The sequence below is a fragment of the Branchiostoma belcheri genome, unplaced genomic scaffold (assembly GCF_001625305.1).
Source record: "Branchiostoma belcheri isolate BF01 breed outbred unplaced genomic scaffold, Haploidv18h27 scaffold164, whole genome shotgun sequence".
In the NCBI taxonomy this organism is placed as follows: domain Eukaryota; kingdom Metazoa; phylum Chordata; class Leptocardii; order Amphioxiformes; family Branchiostomatidae; genus Branchiostoma; species Branchiostoma belcheri.
The window spans coordinates 315,434-336,457 of NW_017803091.1; the positions used below are offsets into that span (position 1 = coordinate 315,434).

At 38.8% G+C, this 21,024-nt stretch overlaps 2 protein-coding genes across 2 annotated transcripts in view; both read right to left on the reverse strand.

Moving 5' to 3' along the window:
* Positions 1-4,700: 4,700 nt before the first annotated feature.
* LOC109466378 (microsomal glutathione S-transferase 3-like) lies at positions 4,701-11,454 on the reverse strand. The gene is made up of 5 exons (XM_019764091.1): positions 11,220-11,454; positions 9,611-9,675; positions 9,038-9,095; positions 7,176-7,248; positions 4,701-6,151 (listed from the first exon to the last, which is right to left on the reverse strand). The coding sequence occupies exons 1-5, from the start codon at positions 11,337-11,339 to the stop codon at positions 6,051-6,053; spliced, it is 417 nt and encodes a 138-aa protein (XP_019619650.1). The 5' UTR covers positions 11,340-11,454; the 3' UTR covers positions 4,701-6,050.
* A 3,886-nt stretch (positions 11,455-15,340) lies between these two features.
* LOC109466371 (cytochrome b-245 heavy chain-like) overlaps positions 15,341-21,024 on the reverse strand; it is a 23,712-nt gene continuing 18,028 nt past the window's right edge. Inside the window, exons 9-14 of the mRNA XM_019764084.1 lie at positions 20,461-20,553; positions 19,844-19,978; positions 19,336-19,574; positions 18,611-18,803; positions 16,883-17,007; positions 15,341-16,656 (exon numbers count right to left, since the gene is read on the reverse strand). Coding sequence (XP_019619643.1) covers positions 16,530-16,656; positions 16,883-17,007; positions 18,611-18,803; positions 19,336-19,574; positions 19,844-19,978; positions 20,461-20,553 — 912 coding nt within the window. The 3' untranslated portion in view covers positions 15,341-16,529. The remainder of the gene's footprint in view (positions 16,657-16,882; positions 17,008-18,610; positions 18,804-19,335; positions 19,575-19,843; positions 19,979-20,460; positions 20,554-21,024) is intronic.

A 21,024-nucleotide genomic window follows, 5' to 3' on the forward strand; every position in this document is an offset into this window, starting at 1 on the left:
AATCGTACTTTCTTTAATGATATGGACCACCATGTCGGATTTTGGCCAATGACGTTATCACATTAGCATAAAGTATGCATATTACTTCAACAAATTGAATGAAATCATATGTTATTAATATTTGAAGGCATGTGTAGATTAAGATAAAAGCATGAAAATGTCATTGTTGAAGTCAAAATTATTGATTTTTGCGGAAAATGCCTGTCAGAAACCGGATTAAAAAAATATTTCACTGCTATAAAACTGTTGCCAACAATATAGTTAAAGTCATTTAGTTTGGTGGCCCTTGCAAAAGCCGTTATCTGACATCAAGGTTGTCGCGGGCACTTTTAGCCCCCCCCCCCCCATTCTAGATAGGGTTAACTGCTAAGCGCTATCAAAAAGTAAATCGATCTATACAAAGCACTGCTTATTAAGCGAAAATATTTAGACTTAAAACTATGTCTATATTAGGTGTTAAATAGACTGTAAACTTAATGATTTCTTGGTGTCAAGACTACTCTTAGATTAAAATTGATTTCATATATGACGCGTCAAGCAAAATTACGGTCACTTTACTACATTCTTTAACGTTCTGTATATAGGTACATTGATCGATATAGACATAAATGTATCTATATGTATCTGAAGAAGGAGTACCAAGCTGTAACGTCCGTTATTGTGTTTTAATATTTCTATTTTAAGTTTAAATGTAAAAGTTTAGGGAAAATGGCTAGGCTCTTTGAATTAGTGTGCGCTTATCATTTCCAGATGTGGCTTCTTGGACGACATTGTTTACGCCCTTGTTAACACAAACCCCAAACCAATGATGATAAATGCAAACAGTTCGCGGATCTGTGATACTGATACAATTACCTTTCAAACGACACCAAACTTGACCCTCTGGTATCTCCGGTTGCCCTAACCCTAACACTACCTTAAGGCGCCCCTTAAAACTTCAAACGCTTATAAAACCCAAACCAAAGATGATGAATGCAAACAGTTCGCGGATCTGTGATACTGATACAATTACCTTTTAAACGACACCAAACTTGACCTTCTGGTACCTTCGGTTGCCCTAACCCTAACCCTACCTTAAGGCGCCCCTTAAAACTTCAAACGCTTATAAATCCCAAACCAAAGATGATAAATGAAAATGGATTGCGGATCTGTGATACTGATACAATTACCTTTTAAACGACACCAAACTTGACCTTCTGGTACCTTCGGTTGCCCTAACCCTAACCCTACCTTGAAGCGCCCCTTAAAACTTCAAACGCTTATAAATCCGCGTCCCTTAAAACTTCAAACGCTTATAAATCCCAAACCAATAATGATAAATGCAAACAGTTCGCGGATCTGTGATACTGATACAATAACCTTTTAAACGACACCAAACTTGACCCTCTGGTACCTTCGGTTGCCCTAACCCTAACCCTAACCCTACCTTAAGGCGCCCCTTAAAACTTCAAACGCTTATAAATCCAAGACCAAAGATGATAAATGCAAACGGTTTACGAACTGTTTATACTTGGGCCATTATCTTTCAAACGACACCAAACTTGACCTTCCGGTACCTTCGGTTGCCCTAACCCTAACCCTACCTTAAGGCGCCCCATAAAACTTCAAACGCTTATAAATCCCGAACAAAAGATTAATAATGCAAACGGTGTGCGGGCGTTTTATACTGAGACCATTACCTTTTAAACAACACCAAACTTGACCTTTTGGTGCCTTCAGTTGACCTAACCCTAACCCTACCTTAAGGCGCCCCTTAAAACTTCAAACGCTTATAAAACCCAAACCAATGATGATAAATGCAAACAGTTCGCGGATCTGTGATACTGATACAATTACCTTTTAAACGACATCAAACTTGACCCTCTGGTACCTTCGGTTGCCCTAACCCTAACCCTACCTTAAGGCGCCCCTTAAAACTTCAAACGCTTATAAATCACAAACCAATAATGATAAATGCAAATGGATTGCAGACCTTTAATACTGTCCGTTACCTTTCCATCGACACCAAACCTAACCTTCTGGTACCTTCGGTTGCCCTAACCCTAACCCTACCTTAAGGCGCCCCTTAAAACTTTAAACGCTTATAAATCCCGAACAAAAGATTATTAATGCAAACGGTGTGCTGGCTTTTGATACTGATACAATTACCTTTTAAACGACATCAAACTTTACCTTCTGGTACCTTCGGTTGCCCTAACCCTAACCCTACCTTAAGGCGCCCCTTAAAACTTCAAACGCTAATAAATCCCAAACCAAAGATGATAAATGCAAACAGTTCGCGGACCTTTAATACTGAGACGTTTACCTCTCAAACGACACCAAACTTGACCTTCTGGTGCCTTCGGTTGCCCTAACCCTAACCATACCTTAAGGCGACCCTTAAAACTTCAAAAGCTTATATATCCAAGACCAAAGATGATAAATGCAAACGGTTTGCAGACCTTTAATACCAAGACCATTACCTTTCAAACGACACCAAACTTGACCCTCTGGTACCTTCGGTTGCCCTAACCCTAACCCTACCTTAAGGCGCCCCTTAAAACTTCAAACGCTTATAAATCACAAACCAAAGATGATAAATGCAAATGGATTGTGGACCTTCAATACTGGGTACATTACCTTTCAATCGACACCAAACTTGACCCTCTGGTACCTTCGGTTGCCCTAACCCTAACCCTACCTAAAACTATTTCTCATGAAATCACATATGCATGTTACATTATGTAACTGTTATGTATAACGATAAAAGCTGTATACAGGACAAAACCTGCAATATATTCATATCAATTACACATCGAAATCTATGAAAATGTTCCTACCCCCCTACAAGTGAGTGAACCATTCTTCCAAGAACTTCCCAAAAATGCATTGTGGCCCCGCCTCCAATCATTTGCATGCTGATACAAAGCTGCAAACACTTTAAAGCTTGCTACATGTTGTAAGTGAAACCTGAGACCCTTGAGATTGTGGCAGTATTACAAATTGTTGCTATTCTCCTGTGAACTACGTGTGTGACTTGTGGATTATGTGTAAATGCTGATTGAAGTTTTTTAAAGGTATAATAATGAAATACCATAATTCAAAATCTAAGATTATATTCTATATTTATATTTTGCATGCAATGATCAACAGCAAATTGTGTGAACTCAGAGTCAGATCTCGAGTTACAATATAGATGGATAATGTACATGTGTACTAAGATATAGATTAGACTGCATGTGACATATACATGTACATGTACTTCTCAATAACCTGTAAGAATGCAGGCTGTTAATTTGGTACTAGTATTTTTCCAGGGGCTATGTTTATTCTGGGCGGGTATATTTATTAGTTTTTGAAGATTTGTCGGGGGTACTTTTATTCCGGGGGTATGTTTATTTGGACCTGTATTTGCAAGAGACACATACACCACGAGAACACATTTTAGTAGCATAAAAACTGCTTACATATCAATTGTAAAACTTTCCGGGGGGTACTTTTATTCCAGGGGGTACATTTATTACATTTTGAACATTTATCCGGGGGGTACTTTTATTTCAGGGGGTACTTTTATTTGAGAGGTGAGAGAGTATCAATGTAAAAAAAATGTTGAACATTCTAGTTGTGTGAATAAATTATTTCATCACATGTGTCCTGTTTTATCTATAATTCTCACCATCTGTTTCTCAAAATAGTATAAAAAAAGCTCCTTAGAAGATTTAGACTTGAATATTTAGCTTTCCCATAGTCAGAAACCTATTTTTAGACATATTAAACGTCCGGAGTTGATCTGCTTCTAATTCTGCACCGGCAAAAAATGTCCCTAGAAACACACGCATAAAAATCATGACTGTAGCATGTTTATAACAGGAGATACAAAGCCCGGAAGGTCGGCTGCAGTACCAAAAAGCGCCACTAGGGGGCGCCAAAAGTCAAATCAAGTGGCCCGCGTACTTTTTCAAAAGGGTAATGTCTCATGCGTATTTGTACCAAGTTTGGTGCTTGTATCACAATTTGAAAGATTCTTCCAAAATTTGATGTTAGCTGCTCCACTATTATGACTTATAACTGTGCCGGCTTGTCGTATACGTCGCTATATGTACTGCCGTAAATTCACAATACCAGCTTTGTATTCCTGTGATTTAATAGCATTTTTATTTTTGGCCGGATTTTTCTTTTTTTCACCCGCGCGCACTAGTTTGGAGGACGTCTGAGGATGTCATCCATAAAATTAAGTCGTTGTGGCCTTACCTGTTGTCTAAGGCAACGGTCTGTCACCTCCGGACGGGACGATCGCCCATTCTGGCGAGATGACAACGGCGCGCCAAAACTTTTGCGCTTGATCGATGCATCTAGGCGAGATGTTTCCGTCGGGCGGACAACCTCCGGGCCAGGGGGTTATTGGCGCCCGTAAAGGAATAAAAACCACCAAAAACTGGCCTCTCCATTGAAATGTATTACGAGACTCGTTTTTGGAAATAACTAGAGGGATAATCTTTGAACCCAGATAGCCTTACAGAGCAAGAAAATGTGTAAAACAACGATGTTCAAAATAGTTGAAATTCTACATAATGCCCCTTTAAAGCTATATTATGTAGAATTTCAACTGTTAGGGCCTATTAGGAAAAGAGACTGACCCACTTAGAGAACTGTGACAGATGGACCAGTGGCATCCATGTACATTCTTGAGTCAAGTCAGGCTCATTATAAAGTGTGACATCTTTTTTGTCAAAACTTTTATTTTGATTTGAACTCTAAAATTAAAAGAAAGGAAATCAAGGATAAAGGTCATTATAGCAAAATCAGAGACCACCCTTTACAACTGGATGTAGGTACACATTATCATACAGTTCATACAAATTGTACAGCAACACTAACTGCAAATGATCATAGATTTTGTGACTCCAATTGCGAGGAAAGGATGTTTATGTAATACATTGGCTTGTATTAGTACAATGTCATGTAACATGTATTTGCATTACTCTTAGATTTTCTTGATGCTTTACTTAAAGATACAAGATATAAATGTTGAGCAAAAGATGACATACCATATTTTCATATCATGCCATGCACCAATACATTGTACCCTGGTACTCTGTGCCTTTGACTGTTTTGTGTTGTACAGAGGATGACTTTATATTGATCAAACCAGTATGGCTTTCAGAAGAGACAACAGTTTAGTTGCAATACACACAGTATACAGCAAACACCAAAGATTTGCTCTATCCGCTATCTTAACTACTTATAAAGTTATAAAAAGAGACAGAAATAAAGATCCCCATGATTTTACTATGCAATCATGAGAGGAAAAGCTGGAGTATTGGTATTTAGTAACATAATACTCAATCAATTACTGTACCATATTATTTAAGTTTCTATAGGCCATACTCTGATATTGAACTCTTATAGATAACACAGGCAAGCAAACAAAAATAATTACCATGACAACCCATGTATGGTGAATGCAAACTGTGTCGTGTTACCCAGTGTTCTCAGTATTTCCCAAGCATCCAGAATATGAATTACTGTAATTCTTTGCTGCTGTATTCATCTTAAAAAGATCACTCAGTCTTTTAGTAAAGAGGTAGAGTGCATCTTGTATAAGTCAACCTCTTGAAAAATACTACCTCTGGCCAGTTACATGAGAACAGACAGCCAATGCCACAGCAGGGGTTGAAATTCATTCTTGGGAATAGGTGCACTGCTGCACCCTACCTAAAAAATTGGGTGCACAAAATTTTCTGTGGGTACACCATTATGAGATAAAATAAGTAGAATGTCAGCGAAAACTAATTATGTTTCATTTCTAAAGAAAAGTACTACAAGAATGATTTTACTATTTTTCTGACACTCAGATGTTAAGAATATGCTGAATACTAGTACTACTCTACATTTGACATCTTGACATATGTAAACCTACAAAAAAATATTTGGGTCCACTGGTGCACCCACAGAAAAAAATTGTGTGCACAGCTTCAAATTTGGGTGCACTAAGGTGCACACGCACCCAGTATTTCCAGCCCTGCACAGGAAACTCTCCGCACATGCAGAGGCCTTGATGCTTCCTCTGTTTACACCCAGTTGAGCTGACGGACAGCACCATAGATGTTCATGCCCAGCAGCGCAAACAGACCAAAGTAAGCAAACGCACCCTGATTCCTTTTGGCAGGATCTGAAATCATATCACATTGAAAAATGTATTATTCATTTCATCAAAATTGTATGGTTTCCTGTTAGGATATTAGGATTTTTGTTTTTACAAGATTATTTATCATCTTGCTTACATTTTTAAGTCTATCATACATAGTGATGCATACCTAAACCCAATTTCAGGTTCAGGTCCGGATTCAAGTCCAGAGGTTTAGGTTCAGGTCCGGACTTTTTCACATTTTTCAATGTGATATGATTTCAGACTTAAGTCCGGACCTAAACCCATGGCATATACAAAATTGCTTGTTGGCAACCTTGCAATGTTGTCTGGGTGAAACTTTGGCCACATAACATGGAGGCTGGTACTTGACGATGCCCGATGGCAATGTTTTCTTCATTTTGCAGCAAAGATTTTGGAATCTACGGAAGGTTTTAGGTGGTTTAAAAAGAAAAGTGGTATGTGAAATGGTCTTTTATGGTAATAAGTCCAGACTCGGTTCTTGACTTTAAGGTTTTTTTTTACTTGAACCTAAACATTTTTACAAGTCCGGATCCAAGTCCAGTGAACCGGTATGCACCACTATTCATACACCTTCCCCTGAGCTTCAGACTGGAGTAGTGCTTCTTGCTGCTATATTAAAAAACTGGTGCAGGTGGGGCTTTTGCAGCAAGAATGCAATGCCAAATGTGGCTAAGTTTGTATCCACCCTCATCCTTGTTCATCACTGGGGTTGACTTAGCCATGTTTACGTTCTCAACACAAAAGCGCCACCTACATAAGCTATTTATAGCATCGAGAAACAGCACTCTAGTCAGAAGCTCTGAGGTAGGTATTTGATAGACTTCAAAATGACAGCAATGCGAGAGACATTTCTGGTTGTTCAACCAACATGGTGCAGTTATTTTTGGTTTTCTGTTAGCTTGAAAAATTAGCCTAAAGGCCTAAATAATGGAAAATGATTATAAATTGACTTAGAATCAGTAAATTAATAAATGTATATGGCTGTTCCATGAAGTACTATGTATATAGACATATTAGTACACACCTCCAGTGTAGTACCCATGGGCATAGACAATACGGCCAGCATTCCAGACCAGACCAGCAATAGCAGAGGGAACCTGGAATTGACAACAACAAAAATTGTTGACTTTATGTTCTAAGTTATGAATGATTAAGCTCAGTTGAAGCTGGAAAAAATTCTTTATTAAATTATGCATCAGGGTTACAGTTAGCTAGTGTTACCAGTATCTTAAAAGTTGCTAACGACACTAAATACAAACAAGTTGTAGAAGACATTGCCTTCATCAAAAATTTGGATTCTTCATGGAACATGTTGAAAATTACAGCACAGCCACAAGCATTTTCAGGGCTTGAAATACTGGTGCAGGTAACTTTGAAACATGCCTGCACCTGAAAAATTTTACCTGTACCACTCAGAACTTGAGAAGTTATGGATCATACTAAAAACTGATCAGAAGCCACTGCCATTATTTCTTTAATTTTTACTTAACAGGTGTCCACAGTCAATGTAAAAAATAAAAATCCTCACACACCTACATGTACACTTGCTCACACTCACTATCCAGTTTACATGTGTAGCATCTATTGTTCCCTTTCCAAGGGTTAGACACCTATATATAAACCCAGTACATGGACCAGTGCAGGTTAGGTGCAGGTACTAGACATCAGAAATACCTTAACAGTTCCAATTTTACCTGCACTAACCTCAGCCAAAATCAACCACAGGACAGAGACAAGTGGCGTGCTGCCATCAAGCCCCAGAAGTATTGTGCAAGCATGTCTAACCCTCGGAAGATGGGGAACAACAGACGATAAACCGGACAGTGGGTGAGTGAGTGAGACTAACCTGCATATACCCAGTACATGGACCAGTGCAGGTTAGGTGCAGGTAGAAATAAGAAATACCTTAACAGTTCCAATTTTACCTGCACTAACCTGCATATACCCAGTACATGGACCAGTACAGGTTAGGTGCGGGTAGACATCAGAAATACCTGCACAGCTCCAATTTTACCTGCACTAACCTGCATATACCCAGTACATGGACCAGTGCAGGTTAGGTGCAGGTAGACATCAGAGATACCTGCACAGCCCCAATTTTTTTCCTGCACTAAGGCCACACCAATTTAATTTCTTGGTTAACGGATTCGCCCGCTTCGTTTTTTTCTGATTTGAAAATAAAAATAAAAATTCAGAATCAAGTGCAAGCCCTGAACAGTTGAAAACAGTCCTTTTCTTCCTAGTTGTTACAGCTATTCCATCTTTCATTACAGTGGTATCATTAAAAGTTCAAAATTCATTGTTTAAATTTTGAACCAGCCTGGTGTGTTGACTTCATGGCTCCCATCGTACCATTTTGGGCCATAATAGGATCCCTAGGCCTGTTTTTATTTATTTTTTTCGCCCGCCCGCTCCATTATTATTCTAGAAAAATCCGTTAACCAAGAAATTAAATTGGTGTGGCCTAACCTGCATATACCCAGTACATGGACCGGTGCAGTTTAGGTGCAGGCAGACATCAGAAATACATTAACAGTTCCAATTTTACCTGCACTAACCTGCATATTCCCCGTACATGGATCAGTGCAGGTTAGGTGCAGGTAGACATCAGAAATACCTGCACAGCTCCAATTTTACCTGCACTATAACCTGCATATACCCAGTACATGGACCAGTGCAGGTTAGGTGTAGGTAGACATCAGAAATACCTGCACAGCTCCAATTTTACCTGCACTATAACCTGCAGCATATACCCAGTACATGGACCGGTGCAGGTAGGCATCAGAAATACCTGCATAGCACCAATTTTTTTCCTGCACTAAAGGTGCATCATATGCACCCAGTATTTCATAGATGTCATAGATCCAGCTAATCTGCCAGACTCACCGGGAACTGGACACCAGCCACCAGCAGCAAGGCCAGGAACAGTGGCAGCTGCTCCAGCCTAAACATCAGAACAAAAATTACTATTAAAACATTTGATGATAATGTATAAACTGGTTGCTACTGCACCTCTGCAGCCCTTAGAGTTTAGTGCATGAGAGTTCTATCATTACTAGTACCCTACTGTAATTCCTGATTTTTTTCACTGTACTTTTATGTTCACTGTTTTCACTGTCGCTTCTCAACTTATCATTATTTTTCCTGGACTTTCTTTTTCCTGCACCTGACGCAACTGTGAACATACAGTTCTGTGAACATGTCTATTTTTCTCAGACCGTGAAATTTTGCTACCATGAATTTAAAGTGAATTACAGTATATCATTCACATCAGAACCTATCCTTGTAACTGCCGGTAGTATATACCTCTTGAATAAGGAAAGCCCAAGTTCTCGTATAGAGGTCATAGATATCCTCAGGAACCGTCTACATCATGCTACTAAAACATGTACGTCCATGTCTGCTTTTAAAATCAAATGTAAAACTATGTAAAGCTATCACAAGTAGAAGCAGACTTACATGTTTTGGTGAGCCCGTTGGTAGCAGTTGAATATTTGGTCTTTGTCACTGTACATGGTGGGGTACTGGAGGGGTGGGAGACATCATATCAGCAAGTTCAATGTTAACATTCAATATCTTTATCATTTGTATGTACAAAGGGTATCGTAATAAACTGAACTGAACTGAATGATATAGGAAGTTAAGGCATTATAGATAAATGTAACTTTCAAGAGATTCACATGTCAGTAAAATTAAGATGTCATAAACCATAAATATGAATTATAAAAAAGATTTACATGAATTCTTTCTGCCATTGTGTTTTGCACATTTGCACTAGATATGGTGTCAGGATGTTTTTCATAAATCAAAGCTTGCTGTTTTATCCTTTTCTTAAATCCAATTCTAACATCATTTCCCCCCTTAACTGGGGTAAATGATAATAGATGTGCTTGCATCAAGTGGAATCGTTTCAGACTGTAAAACTGAGACAAGCATGTTATGTTTTACTATTGTTTATTATGGAAGAAGGTTACTATTTTGCACAAATTGCATATTAATTAAGTTGATGATCTTCTCTAGACCCAAATAGCATGTCGTCTTTATGCATTATGCAACCTTATTATTATAATCTAAGGATGATACAAAATGTAAATTTCCTGGTCATTTGTTTACAAGCTACATATAAAGCAACCCTACAATGTACATTGCAACTAAAAAAATGCCATTCAGGAAGTGTAGGTGTCAAAATATCACACCTTGCAAAATGTATTTTACAATACAACTGTTAGCAAATTATGTTTGTTTACATTCTGGTATTTTGTGGTGGTGCCTCAAAATGAGTGCGTGGGCTGTTTTTGCACCAACGATAATTTTGTTGTTGTTGTTGTCCTTGTTTATCATCTATTTTTATGCCAGACGTGGTCCCATAATTTTCAGAAATGTGAGATGATTGTACAAATATGTTAAAAAGTGATTTAACGTTACATTTTTATAAAATATTTCAACTTTTTGGTGTAAAAATATAACATAATGCCCCTTTTAATAATAGCAAAGAAGACTGCAACAGCAACAATACTCACTTCAGCAACTGTGAGTATTATTACGTATTATTATGTAACAGTCACGGACTATGTATGTTTGATCATGGAGTACATGTAGTTGACGTTCCCACAGTGTCTGGTTGGTTCTAGCCGTGGCGACTCGGCAAACCTTTTCGTATGATACATACAGGATCATACAAAAACATTACCGCGTCGCCACGGCTGGTTCGTTCAAGTGTCGTGGCATGTAGAGGGAAGATCCGGACCCGCAGGCTAAAAAGCCTACCAACCCTAGGATGGTATGCAGGTATGCAGGTAACTCCGTCCGTCCACTGACGAATCTGCGTCCGTCGAATTGCGACCAACGTTACATGTATGTAGAAAAGCCGAGTTCAAATTTATAACGCTAGACCCAAGAAAATTCTGCTGGTTGACAAGCGCTGAAAGAAGTTGAAAACAGTGCCCAAGAAGTTAGGGAACTTACGTCCGGTCATAAAACTCAAGAGATTGAGGTTAACCCTAATTTCTACGTTCACATGCATGACAAAAGAATCTACCCCCCAACAACATGATTTGCACCCCTTTACCTTGACGCCGTACTTCTTGCGTGCTTTCCCCACATTGATGCCCAGGTAGGTTGCCGTGACGAAGGTTGCCACGAGGCTGAGCACAACGTAGCCGAACTCTGGCGCGACTTGAAATGCCATTTTTCTCCGGTAGTTTATAGTTGACACGGCGAGAGGACACCAGCTGAGCAGCAAACTGCACTAGAAACAGGGACGCTGGGTGCCACGCCTACCCACGCTATACGTAGGACAATGGCGCAGCCTAAACAGTGAGGGGGTAACTCTACAGTAAGCTATTTTCAATAGCCTAAATTCTGCTATCATCTGTATTTTGAAAAATGGCTAAAAAGGAATAACTTCTGTCTAAAGATATTCAAATCTAACAAATACGTAAATTGCAGTATTTAGTGCCTGATTTCAGATCGGACATGACGGTACCCCCTATTACTTCTAGTGGTTCGATCGGAGGCCGTGACGTCATGTTTGAGCTAGCGGTCAAAAAATCCTGTAGTGCAGGTTTCTGTTCTTCAAGCAGATGTTAGGGTTGAAGTTTTATCTGACTTTAACTGTCCTGCAGCACCAGGAAGTAAGGTCAGGAGGCCGTGGTGACGTAAATTAGTGGACACATACCTTCGCTGACTAACATAATGAATAATGAATAAAATCAAGGAGGTTTAAATCTACTTTGATACTGATCATAATGTTATTGTAAGAAACAGGAGGAGCTTTGTTACATTATAACCAAGGACATTGTAATGCCCTTCATATAACGTTGTTTTTGGCTTCTTTCTCATTGTGACCATATGATGTTAGTATTTATTTGTTTTATTCATTGGTTCAGCCAGGGCTACCGAACTATGATGACCGAACTAGTGAATTTCTATATGTTGTTGCTTTATACTGTATGTTGGCATCTTCCCCGGGAGTCTTTGAAAAGTGTCTGTCAGTGATATAACGTTATACATCTGTGTCCATAATATCACCAGGGTCCATAATATCGCCACCTTGAGAAAAAGTGTGATTAAACTAGTTAAAGATATTTTTACTGCAACATACTTTTGGTATGCACAGTCCTGCACACCTCAGATGTACATACCTGAGGGTATGTTGCAGTAAAAATATCTTTAAGCACACTATTTCTCAAGGTGGCGATATTATGGATACTGGTGATATTATGGACACAGTAAAGCACTTCCTGCTGAAATAAATGAAACGGAACGTTACAACAAATTTTCTCCATTTCTGATACATGTCACCTAAAAATGTGTGTTTTCTTGGGTGGGTATGACAGAAATGAAATACTAAAATACAACACGGTGTGTTCCGCATCAACCCAGGCACCAGCCCGCCAGTTGGATCACCTCACGGCCGAAGTGTGTGCTTCACGGGCTTCTACTTGTATCCCACTGGTTTCCACAGAAAAATTCGAATGCAATTCAAACCGCTGTATCTGTCCTTGGTGCTGAAGTATCACTTCACTTGTGTCTTACATGAAAACATTCTCACGGCTGTGCCTGTACTTGGTGAGGAAGCATCATTTTACTCGTCTCTTACGTGAAAAATACACATTGCTGTGCCTGTCCTTGAAGCATCATTACCTCCATGAAAAATGGAGGTATTGTTTTGGCGTGTCTGTCTGTGTGTGTGTGTGTCTGTCTGTCTGTCTGTCTGTGTTTCCGCAACTTTGTGGTCATCATAACTTCAGAACGCCTTTATGGATTGTGATGATATTTGGTATATTGGTAAGTCTTAGGAAGACGAAGGTCAAGGTCAAATATGGGCCTCCTGGTGGATGACCTTGGTACTGCAGCAGAAATTCCGGTTTTTGTATCTTTTGTCCTGAACATGCTATGGTCTTGAATTTTTGGTGACAGATAGCTTTTCCTGTCAGAAATAAGTGGTGTGGGTTTGAACCCCCTACCAGCTTGTTCTGGAACTGCAGGGGACTTTCGGGCGAAATCTTTAAAAGCCAATAAGTCCAGATAGGAACAACATATTTTCATCATTTTGATAGGTAGGTAGCTGAGAGAGAGATGTATACGATTAAATGCAAATTATGCAAATGTTTCTTTTGCCTTTTAGGCGACACCAATTTAATTCCTTGGTTAACGAATTCACCCGCTTCATTTTTTCCTGATTTGCAAAAAAAAAAAATTCAGAATCAACTGCAAAATACTCATATTTTTCCCTGAACAGATGAAAACAGTCCTTTTCTTCCTAGTTGTTACAGTTATCCCATCTTTCAATGCAGTGGTATCATTAAAAGTTCAAAGTTCATTGTTTAAATTTTGAACCAGCCTGGTGTGTTGACTTCATAGCTCCTATTGTACCATTTTGGGCCATAATAGGATGCCTACGCCTGTTTTTATTTTTACTTTTTTTTTCGCCCGCCCGCTCCATTATTTTTCTAGAAAAATCCATTAATCAAGAAATTAAAGTGGTGTGGCCCTACGTGAAAACATTCATATTGCAGTCTGCGAAAGCATTACTACACTAATTTCTTATCCACACTGCTGTGTCTGTCCTTGGTGCTGAAGCATCACTTCATTTGACTTTCGATGTAAAAACAATTACATTTATGTGTCTATCCTTGGTGCTCTTGTTCGTCCATTATTGGTGCTAGCATGGTAAAGAAAAACAAGCTCCCTTCAGAACTGTACTTCATTTAATAATAAAGAGAATATGATACAGGGATTTGCTTCACAGTGATTCCACATTAAAGATAACCAAGTGCTGCTAACATTTCTACATTTACATCAAAATTATAGTCATCTTAATCCCACATAAAAGTATGCCCAATGATTTACTAGAGATAGACAAACATATGGCAAGATAAACTTACACAACATTACAAGGGGCCACCCCCTTAGATACACAACTCTCAGTTGCAAAACAAACATTTTCAGAGCCAGTTATTTCCCAAGAACTATAATAGAATGGAACACATTACCACAACACTTAGTGACACAACTATCTGTCGACACATTCAAGATAGGGTTGGCCCTGCACTTGGGCCACCCCGTCCCACAGATGTAAGTCGGGATTGCTTATTGCTTGCGGCCAGTCACAAAATTTATGTTCGTTTGTTTGTTTTCTTGCACTTTCTTCACCGCACCCCACCGGCCGCAATAGCCGTGCACCCTGAGCGAGATGCCCTAGATAGGGCTTTGCTCAGTATTTATAGAAAACATTGTTGGACATATCAAGTCTATCACTACGCGACTGAAGCATGGTTTTAACTTTTGTTTTCTGTAGCTCTGTTATGGACTTGTGATACACAAGGCAATTGCCATCTACATACACATTACATATTGGCTGACATTAAAGCTGCATTATGCAACATTTTGACGATACAAAAAAAGTTAATTTTCTGGTCATTTCTTTACAAAGTAAATCAACCTTATTCCATTGTAAATAAGTGCCATTCAGCAAGTGGAGATACTAAAATATGACACCTTACAAGTGTGTTTAAAAATTAGAAACATAGTTTTGAGCCATGTTTCTTTACATTTTGTTAGTTTGTGGTGGCACAAAATGTGTATGCCTTGTGTGGGCTGTTTAAATGCCAACCATAGATGTCAGAAATGTGAGATAATTGTACAAATAATATATGTTGAAAAGTTGATTTGAAATTACAACCACACATAAATTTTCGAATGAAAATATTTCAATTTTTGGTGAAAAAATGTTACATAATACCCCTTTAATGATAATACCATTTCTACTCATCCTGTGCATCTAAGAACTTTGGCAAGTTGGCATAACATTACTACTGTAACTGTGCAACTAAAATATATATCATGAAAGTTCATCTGTGTTGGTAGTAAATCATAGTAAAACGTTAAACTTTATTCCAACACACTATTTACGGGGATCAAATTTTCTGCGACCACTGTCGCCTTCATCAGGATAATTAATGACCAATCACTTCAAAACGTGATCTCGCTGAAAATTTGATCCCTGTAAAATATATGTATTAACATTGAAAGGGAAGTGCCATTTTGAGAAGAAATGTTACTACGTGTATATCACTGTCACTCTGAAAAAAGGTCTGATGACAAAATAACTCCATCTGAAAAAAGGTCTGATGACAAAATAACTCCATCTTAATAAAACAACATTTCAAAAGTCCACACCCTTTCTTTCTTAATACAAGCCTTTACTACATGATTGATAGAAAAGTCTGGCTGACAACACACACTGCTCTCTTCTGCATCATATAAAATACTTGTATCTATTCAACAGCAAATACCATGTAAAGCTCTTATCATGCTTATCATACATGTACATCATATGTACATATATCAGCTATCAAATACAAATATAAAATACAAAGTCTGAATGGTTTTTCAAATCCAACTAGAAATGTTGCAGTGCAACTGTAAGTTGTAATGACTAGTCTGTGATCATGTGTGGGCTGAGTATTCTACCCTGTGGTACCCAGGAGATTTGCCCTGCCGTCACCTCTCCTCTACACTCCCAGTCATGAGAGTTATCTGTTTTCAAGCAACGAGAATCTGAGATCATTCCAAACCTCTGAGAAGTAATCTAATGTATGATGATCTGATCACAACAAGTGCTGATAATTTCAGAAATTGCATTAACAGCAATGTTTACAGTAACACTATGTGACAAAGTGTTCAATTATTTCATTTCAAGACCGGAAAATACAGATAAAATTAAACAAAAACAATCTGCACCATCTGGATCCCAATAACTACTCATATACCAAAAATCGAAGAAATCACATTGAGCCACCATTAAAGCCACCATGAGCTACAGATGTGAACAGACTAACATTACCGAAAACAGTACCCTTCCAAGGAATCCAAGGAAGGATATGTCCTCCCTTAGTAATGAGCTAAGGCATAAATGATTTAACTCTGCAGAAAATGCAATCATCATATGCATAACAGATGTAAGATTATTCACATCTTTACTAAAAATCTGTAAGTCATTAGAACATGTTAAAATGCTGCAATATTCACAAGTAGTGATTCCTGTTTTATAAATGTTCTATTTAGTCAGATGCATGATTAATCCTGAATACATATAAATTGTCTTGCATTCAGTAGGCCATGAGTTCAATGCTAGGCTGACTCATACCAAAGACTTTAAAAAGAGTGCAATGTCATACTGCTTTTACTGCTAAGCACTCATCAAACACCACTATAACTACTAACAGTGGACTAGCCCCCTGCTGTAGTGATTGCACAATTGTGTGGCTTTGGTGTGGCCCCAAGGGCTACAGTAACGGAGATTGGTGCATGGGCAAGAACTTCGACAAGAAGCAATAAGCAAGCATGTTGTATTTGATGTCTGTTTGGAGTCCTAGAAGTTCTCCTTGTTGTAGTGGAAGTGCACACCTCTGGGGTCTGAGCTGGAGTGCTGGTTACACATGTGGTGTAGAGTGGAGGACAGACCTTTGGGACCGCAGAAAAACACGCCCACACTCACCCTGTAATATAACAACACATATATTAGTCATTTCTAGAGGATTTTATGGGATAACTATGATGATCTTACACCATAGCTTGTAAGACTAGTAACAATTTGTTAGTAAGCTTTCTGGCCAGATGAGGTGTATATACCAGGTGTGGGACTGTAACACCCTATACCTACCCAGTGTGGGACTGTAACACCCTATACCTACCCAGTGTGGGACTGTACCACCCTATACCTACCCAGTGTGGGACTGTGCGATGTTACTGAAGATCTGATCCCAGTGAGGACGGCCATAGTGAGTCTTCTGCTGCAGGCCAGTGATGACATCACTGTTTTCCTCTTCATGTAGAATGATGTTCTTGGCCTGCAAAAAAATAATCACAAAATTGAAATATAATCCAAATTTTCTACGACAGTCTCAGACTTCAGACTGCTAATAGTCACAAAATTAACATTATTGTGCTTTCCAACAGTGTATTTGGCACACTGGGATCTCTGAATATATTATTAACCCTTGTCCTGCAGAGCCCAACAATTGTTGTTTTGCACAAACAGTACCATCCATTTAGCAACGTTTATAGGTACGATTTGGCAGTGTTTCTTGTGCAACGCATCACACCGCAGCAAAATGCAACGAATGCGGAAGTAACTATGCCACTGCAGAGCAAAAAAAGTCTGGGGTCTATGACCTGATTAAGACATGAAATTATTAAAAAGTATTGTGTAAGGAATGCCAGCAGGACAAGGGTTAACAAATATGGTATGAGAAAGTGCAAACAGATTGTAAACGTTTATCTATCAGATGGGTTTCATCCCTACATTTCAAAAACGTGGTTGATCAAGACAGCTACTTTAGGAAAAAAAGGGAAATTTCAAATTTCTAATAAAACGTTGCTTTCTATAATTATGCAACATAAACTCTGTGGACAGTGCAGTCAATATCAATGCCAATGATTTGACATAATGATGTTTTAACCCTAAACTGTCAATCATCATGGAGGGAATGTATACATTTTTCTATTTCTGGTTGCAAGAATGAAAAATATAAATTTGTATGTGCTTCAGGTTTACAACATTGCAAAGCTTCCTTTTCTGACCTTGTTTCTTCTTTTCAAGTATGAATGATAATAACAATTTACATACTGACCTCTTAGACATAGCAGAGAAAAAAAATACAATTTCATTTCCCTATAAACAATGGAAACATTTTTTAAAGTTCATCTGTGCTGGTAGAATTTCGGAACAAAAAGGTGAATTGTTATAAGATAATATTTAAAAACACATCCGACAGTGTATACATGTATGTAGGATGCAAGTGTTCTAAGTCACTTGCAGCATGAATTTTTTTTCCGTCATCTCAATTTTGTTTGCCTGATATCATGTCGAGCGCTGAGCGTGACAATCCTATGGAGGTCCAAGGGGGACATAATCCCCTGGGAAAATTTGACATCTTGACCATCTGCAATGCCTTTTCCTGCATTCTGAGTGGCAAATTTTGCTGGTAGACAAAGTTTGACTAATTTTAATGACATTTTCCTCCATCTCTTCCATCCTTCCATCTCGTTACAAGAGTTTAGTCCATCAAAGATGACGGATTGCATAAAATTTTTGTACATCTTTAGGACTAAAGGTTTGTCAAACAGTGTGCAAAATACCTGGTTGCCCTGTATCTGGCAGATGCTTTTTAATTTTAGGTATTAATGGCTATTACTAGCATCAGTTAACTAAAGGCTGTTAGAAATATTGTCAAAGGCTTATGTATTATTATACTATGTAACATTACTTAATTTGAGGAAAGTAGTATCTTATACATGTAGGTGGGGCAACATAAAATTCTGATGGGCAACCTAATTTTTGCCGTAGGTTGCCCACTGGGCAACCTGGTTCAAAAAAGTATTTTGTACACTGGTCAAATGACAAAAAGATGGACGCTAGCTAGAACACTGTCCTGTGCTATGTTAGACTACCTGGTTGGCGTCCCAGCCCCTGGTGAGGTAGATGTTGTAGTTGAGGAAATCCCCCATGCCTCGCTCCAACATCTGGTTCTCCAGGGACTGCAAAAGGTCTGCAAACCACTCAAAGGACAGGGTGTCCGGGCAGATCCAGTAAAAGTACACCTTCTTCAGCTTCAGGGTGATGTCAGGGTTACAGTACTGATACCTGCATGGACCAGACAAGAAACAATTTTCCTCTGACAGAATATTATATTCATGTTACCATTTATGCTGAGGAGACTATCACAGTAGCTGGGACATAACCCTGTATTTTATGAGATTTAAGCTTTTTGGTAGATGATGTTTAAAAAGTGTTTAGTGGGCAAAAGTGTACACTTCAGAAGGAATTAGGTCTAGTACTACCGGGTAGTCACCCTTTGGAACTAGTGATAATTGGTCTGGAGCAACAACCTTAAACTAAAATACAGTAATAATGTTTCACAACCTTTGCTAATATGATGTTTACCTTTAAAAATTATGAATGTTTCTCATTAATCATGGACAATAAGATTCTAATTTGTTGCATGATGAATTACACGTATGTCAGTTGATCATATTCTCCACCCAAAGACAGTCCTGTGTTAACAAAGAAGGCAAATCACACAAGACAAAAGATACCAGTTTCAACTACATGTAATTTGTTGAGGTAGCCAAATTGACGTGACAAACTTCACCACAATTCAACTAAAGAGACTCACCAGATGTACTTCAGCACAGAGGCGAAGGGAGTCACCCCGATGCCTGCTCCCACCAGCACGCCCACCTGATAGCGGAAGATGTCTTCACTGGCTGTTCCAAAGGGTCCGTCCACGGCGATCTGCGGCATCTTCCAGGCGTCCTGGAACTCTGGCTCCTCTGCACCACAGGCCTTGGACAGAGCGCCGGTCCAGTCTCCCACTATACGGATGTGCACACTGAAGTGGTCCTCCTGAGGAGCCTATATGCAGGTTAACATAGGGCCAGTCATTGCATTGCCACATATTTTTTTTTTATTGAGTGGTTCAATGCAAGGCCTATACGACCACTTCTCGGCATTGAACTAGAAATATGAGAGAAACATGGCTACTTCAAGAGATGGCGGTGAACGTTTGATTTGAAAGCCTGTAGAAAGCCACCGTGTCAACTGTGACCCTCACTCAGGTGTAGGGACTGACACGGTCATCCTACTGGGAAAGTCTGTATCAAGGTATAAGAAAGCTGACTTACAGAAGTGAGTGTGAAGGGATGCCACTCCAGTCGTGAGATGCTAGGACAGTGGAGGAAGATGTATTGTCCTGCCTGCATCTGGAAACCTCGCTTCTTCATCTGCAGCTCCAGAACTTTGGACGGGTGCTTCACCACCTGTGTGGAACAGAATGAATGAATAAATTTAATGAATAAATGAATGAATGAACTTTATTGCTCGACAATCGTACATGGTGCAATGTGTGGCAGTTACAATACTACAAAACTAATTTCAAACTACATGTATCTTATCACCTTAAAAGTTTCTTACAACAAACTACTATCTATACAGTATATGGGTTACAATATGGTCATGTATTGATGATATGGTCTCGCTTATGAAATAAAGTGTACAGAAATTGACCTACGTAAGCAGATATGGTAGTTGGACATGACAATACTTCATGGAATGTATCGTATTGTGTATATACCAGATTGGGTGAACTTTGTCTTTAGTTAGTAGTAATAGTCTGTAACAATGTACGTAGTTGAATCTGGCAGATAGAGCTAATCTGCAGCTCCAAAGAGAACCCGCCCCAATCACGATAGACTGGACACCAAACTAGCATTGCTATGATCTCCTGATTATAGACACTCACCTTTGTGATGACAACTTTCTGCTGACTGCGGTAGAACCTTATGCAACGTTCTGCAACATAGAGGATCATGGGAGCAAGCACCCATTTCCATGTCTGGAAAAATCCAACAGAAAGCCATCTATGAACGTGAATCAATCAGATATCATGTTCAATCAGTACAGTTAACTTAAAAGACAAACAAAAGGTTTATTGAGGAAAAACTCTCCTTTAGGCCACACCAATTTAATTTTGTTGGCTCTCAGATTTTTTCAGAAAAAATATGAAGCGACAGGGCGAAAAAATAAAAACAGGTCTAGGCATCCTATTATAGGCTTAAATGCTACAAAATGAGCCATGAAGTCAACACAAAAGGCTGGGTTAAAATTTAAACATTGAATTTTGAACTTTTAATCAAACCACAGTGACTGCAATAATAGATGGGAAAACTGTAACAAATAGGAAGAAAGGACTTTCCTCAACTGTTGGGGGGCAAAACATGAGCATTTTTCAGTTGATTCAGGACCAGAATCAATTTTTTTTTTTGCAAACGAAAAAAACGAAGAGGCAAATCCGAGAACCAACAAA

What these genes read in the sequence shown, in the direction of transcription:
- LOC109466378 (XM_019764091.1), bottom strand. Translation starts at nt 11,339, where the DNA reads ATGGCATTTCAAGTCGCGCCAGAGTTCGGCTACGTTGTGCTCAGCCTC. An exon ending in GCAAGAAGTACGGCGTCAAG is followed by an intron (nt 9,676 to 11,219) that starts GTAAAGGGGTGC and finishes CCACCCCTCCAG; the next exon opens with TACCCCACCATGTACAGTGA. An exon ending in CCATGGGTACTACACTGGAG is followed by an intron (nt 6,152 to 7,175) that starts GTGTGTACTAAT and finishes ATATGATTTCAG; the next exon opens with ATCCTGCCAAAAGGAATCAG.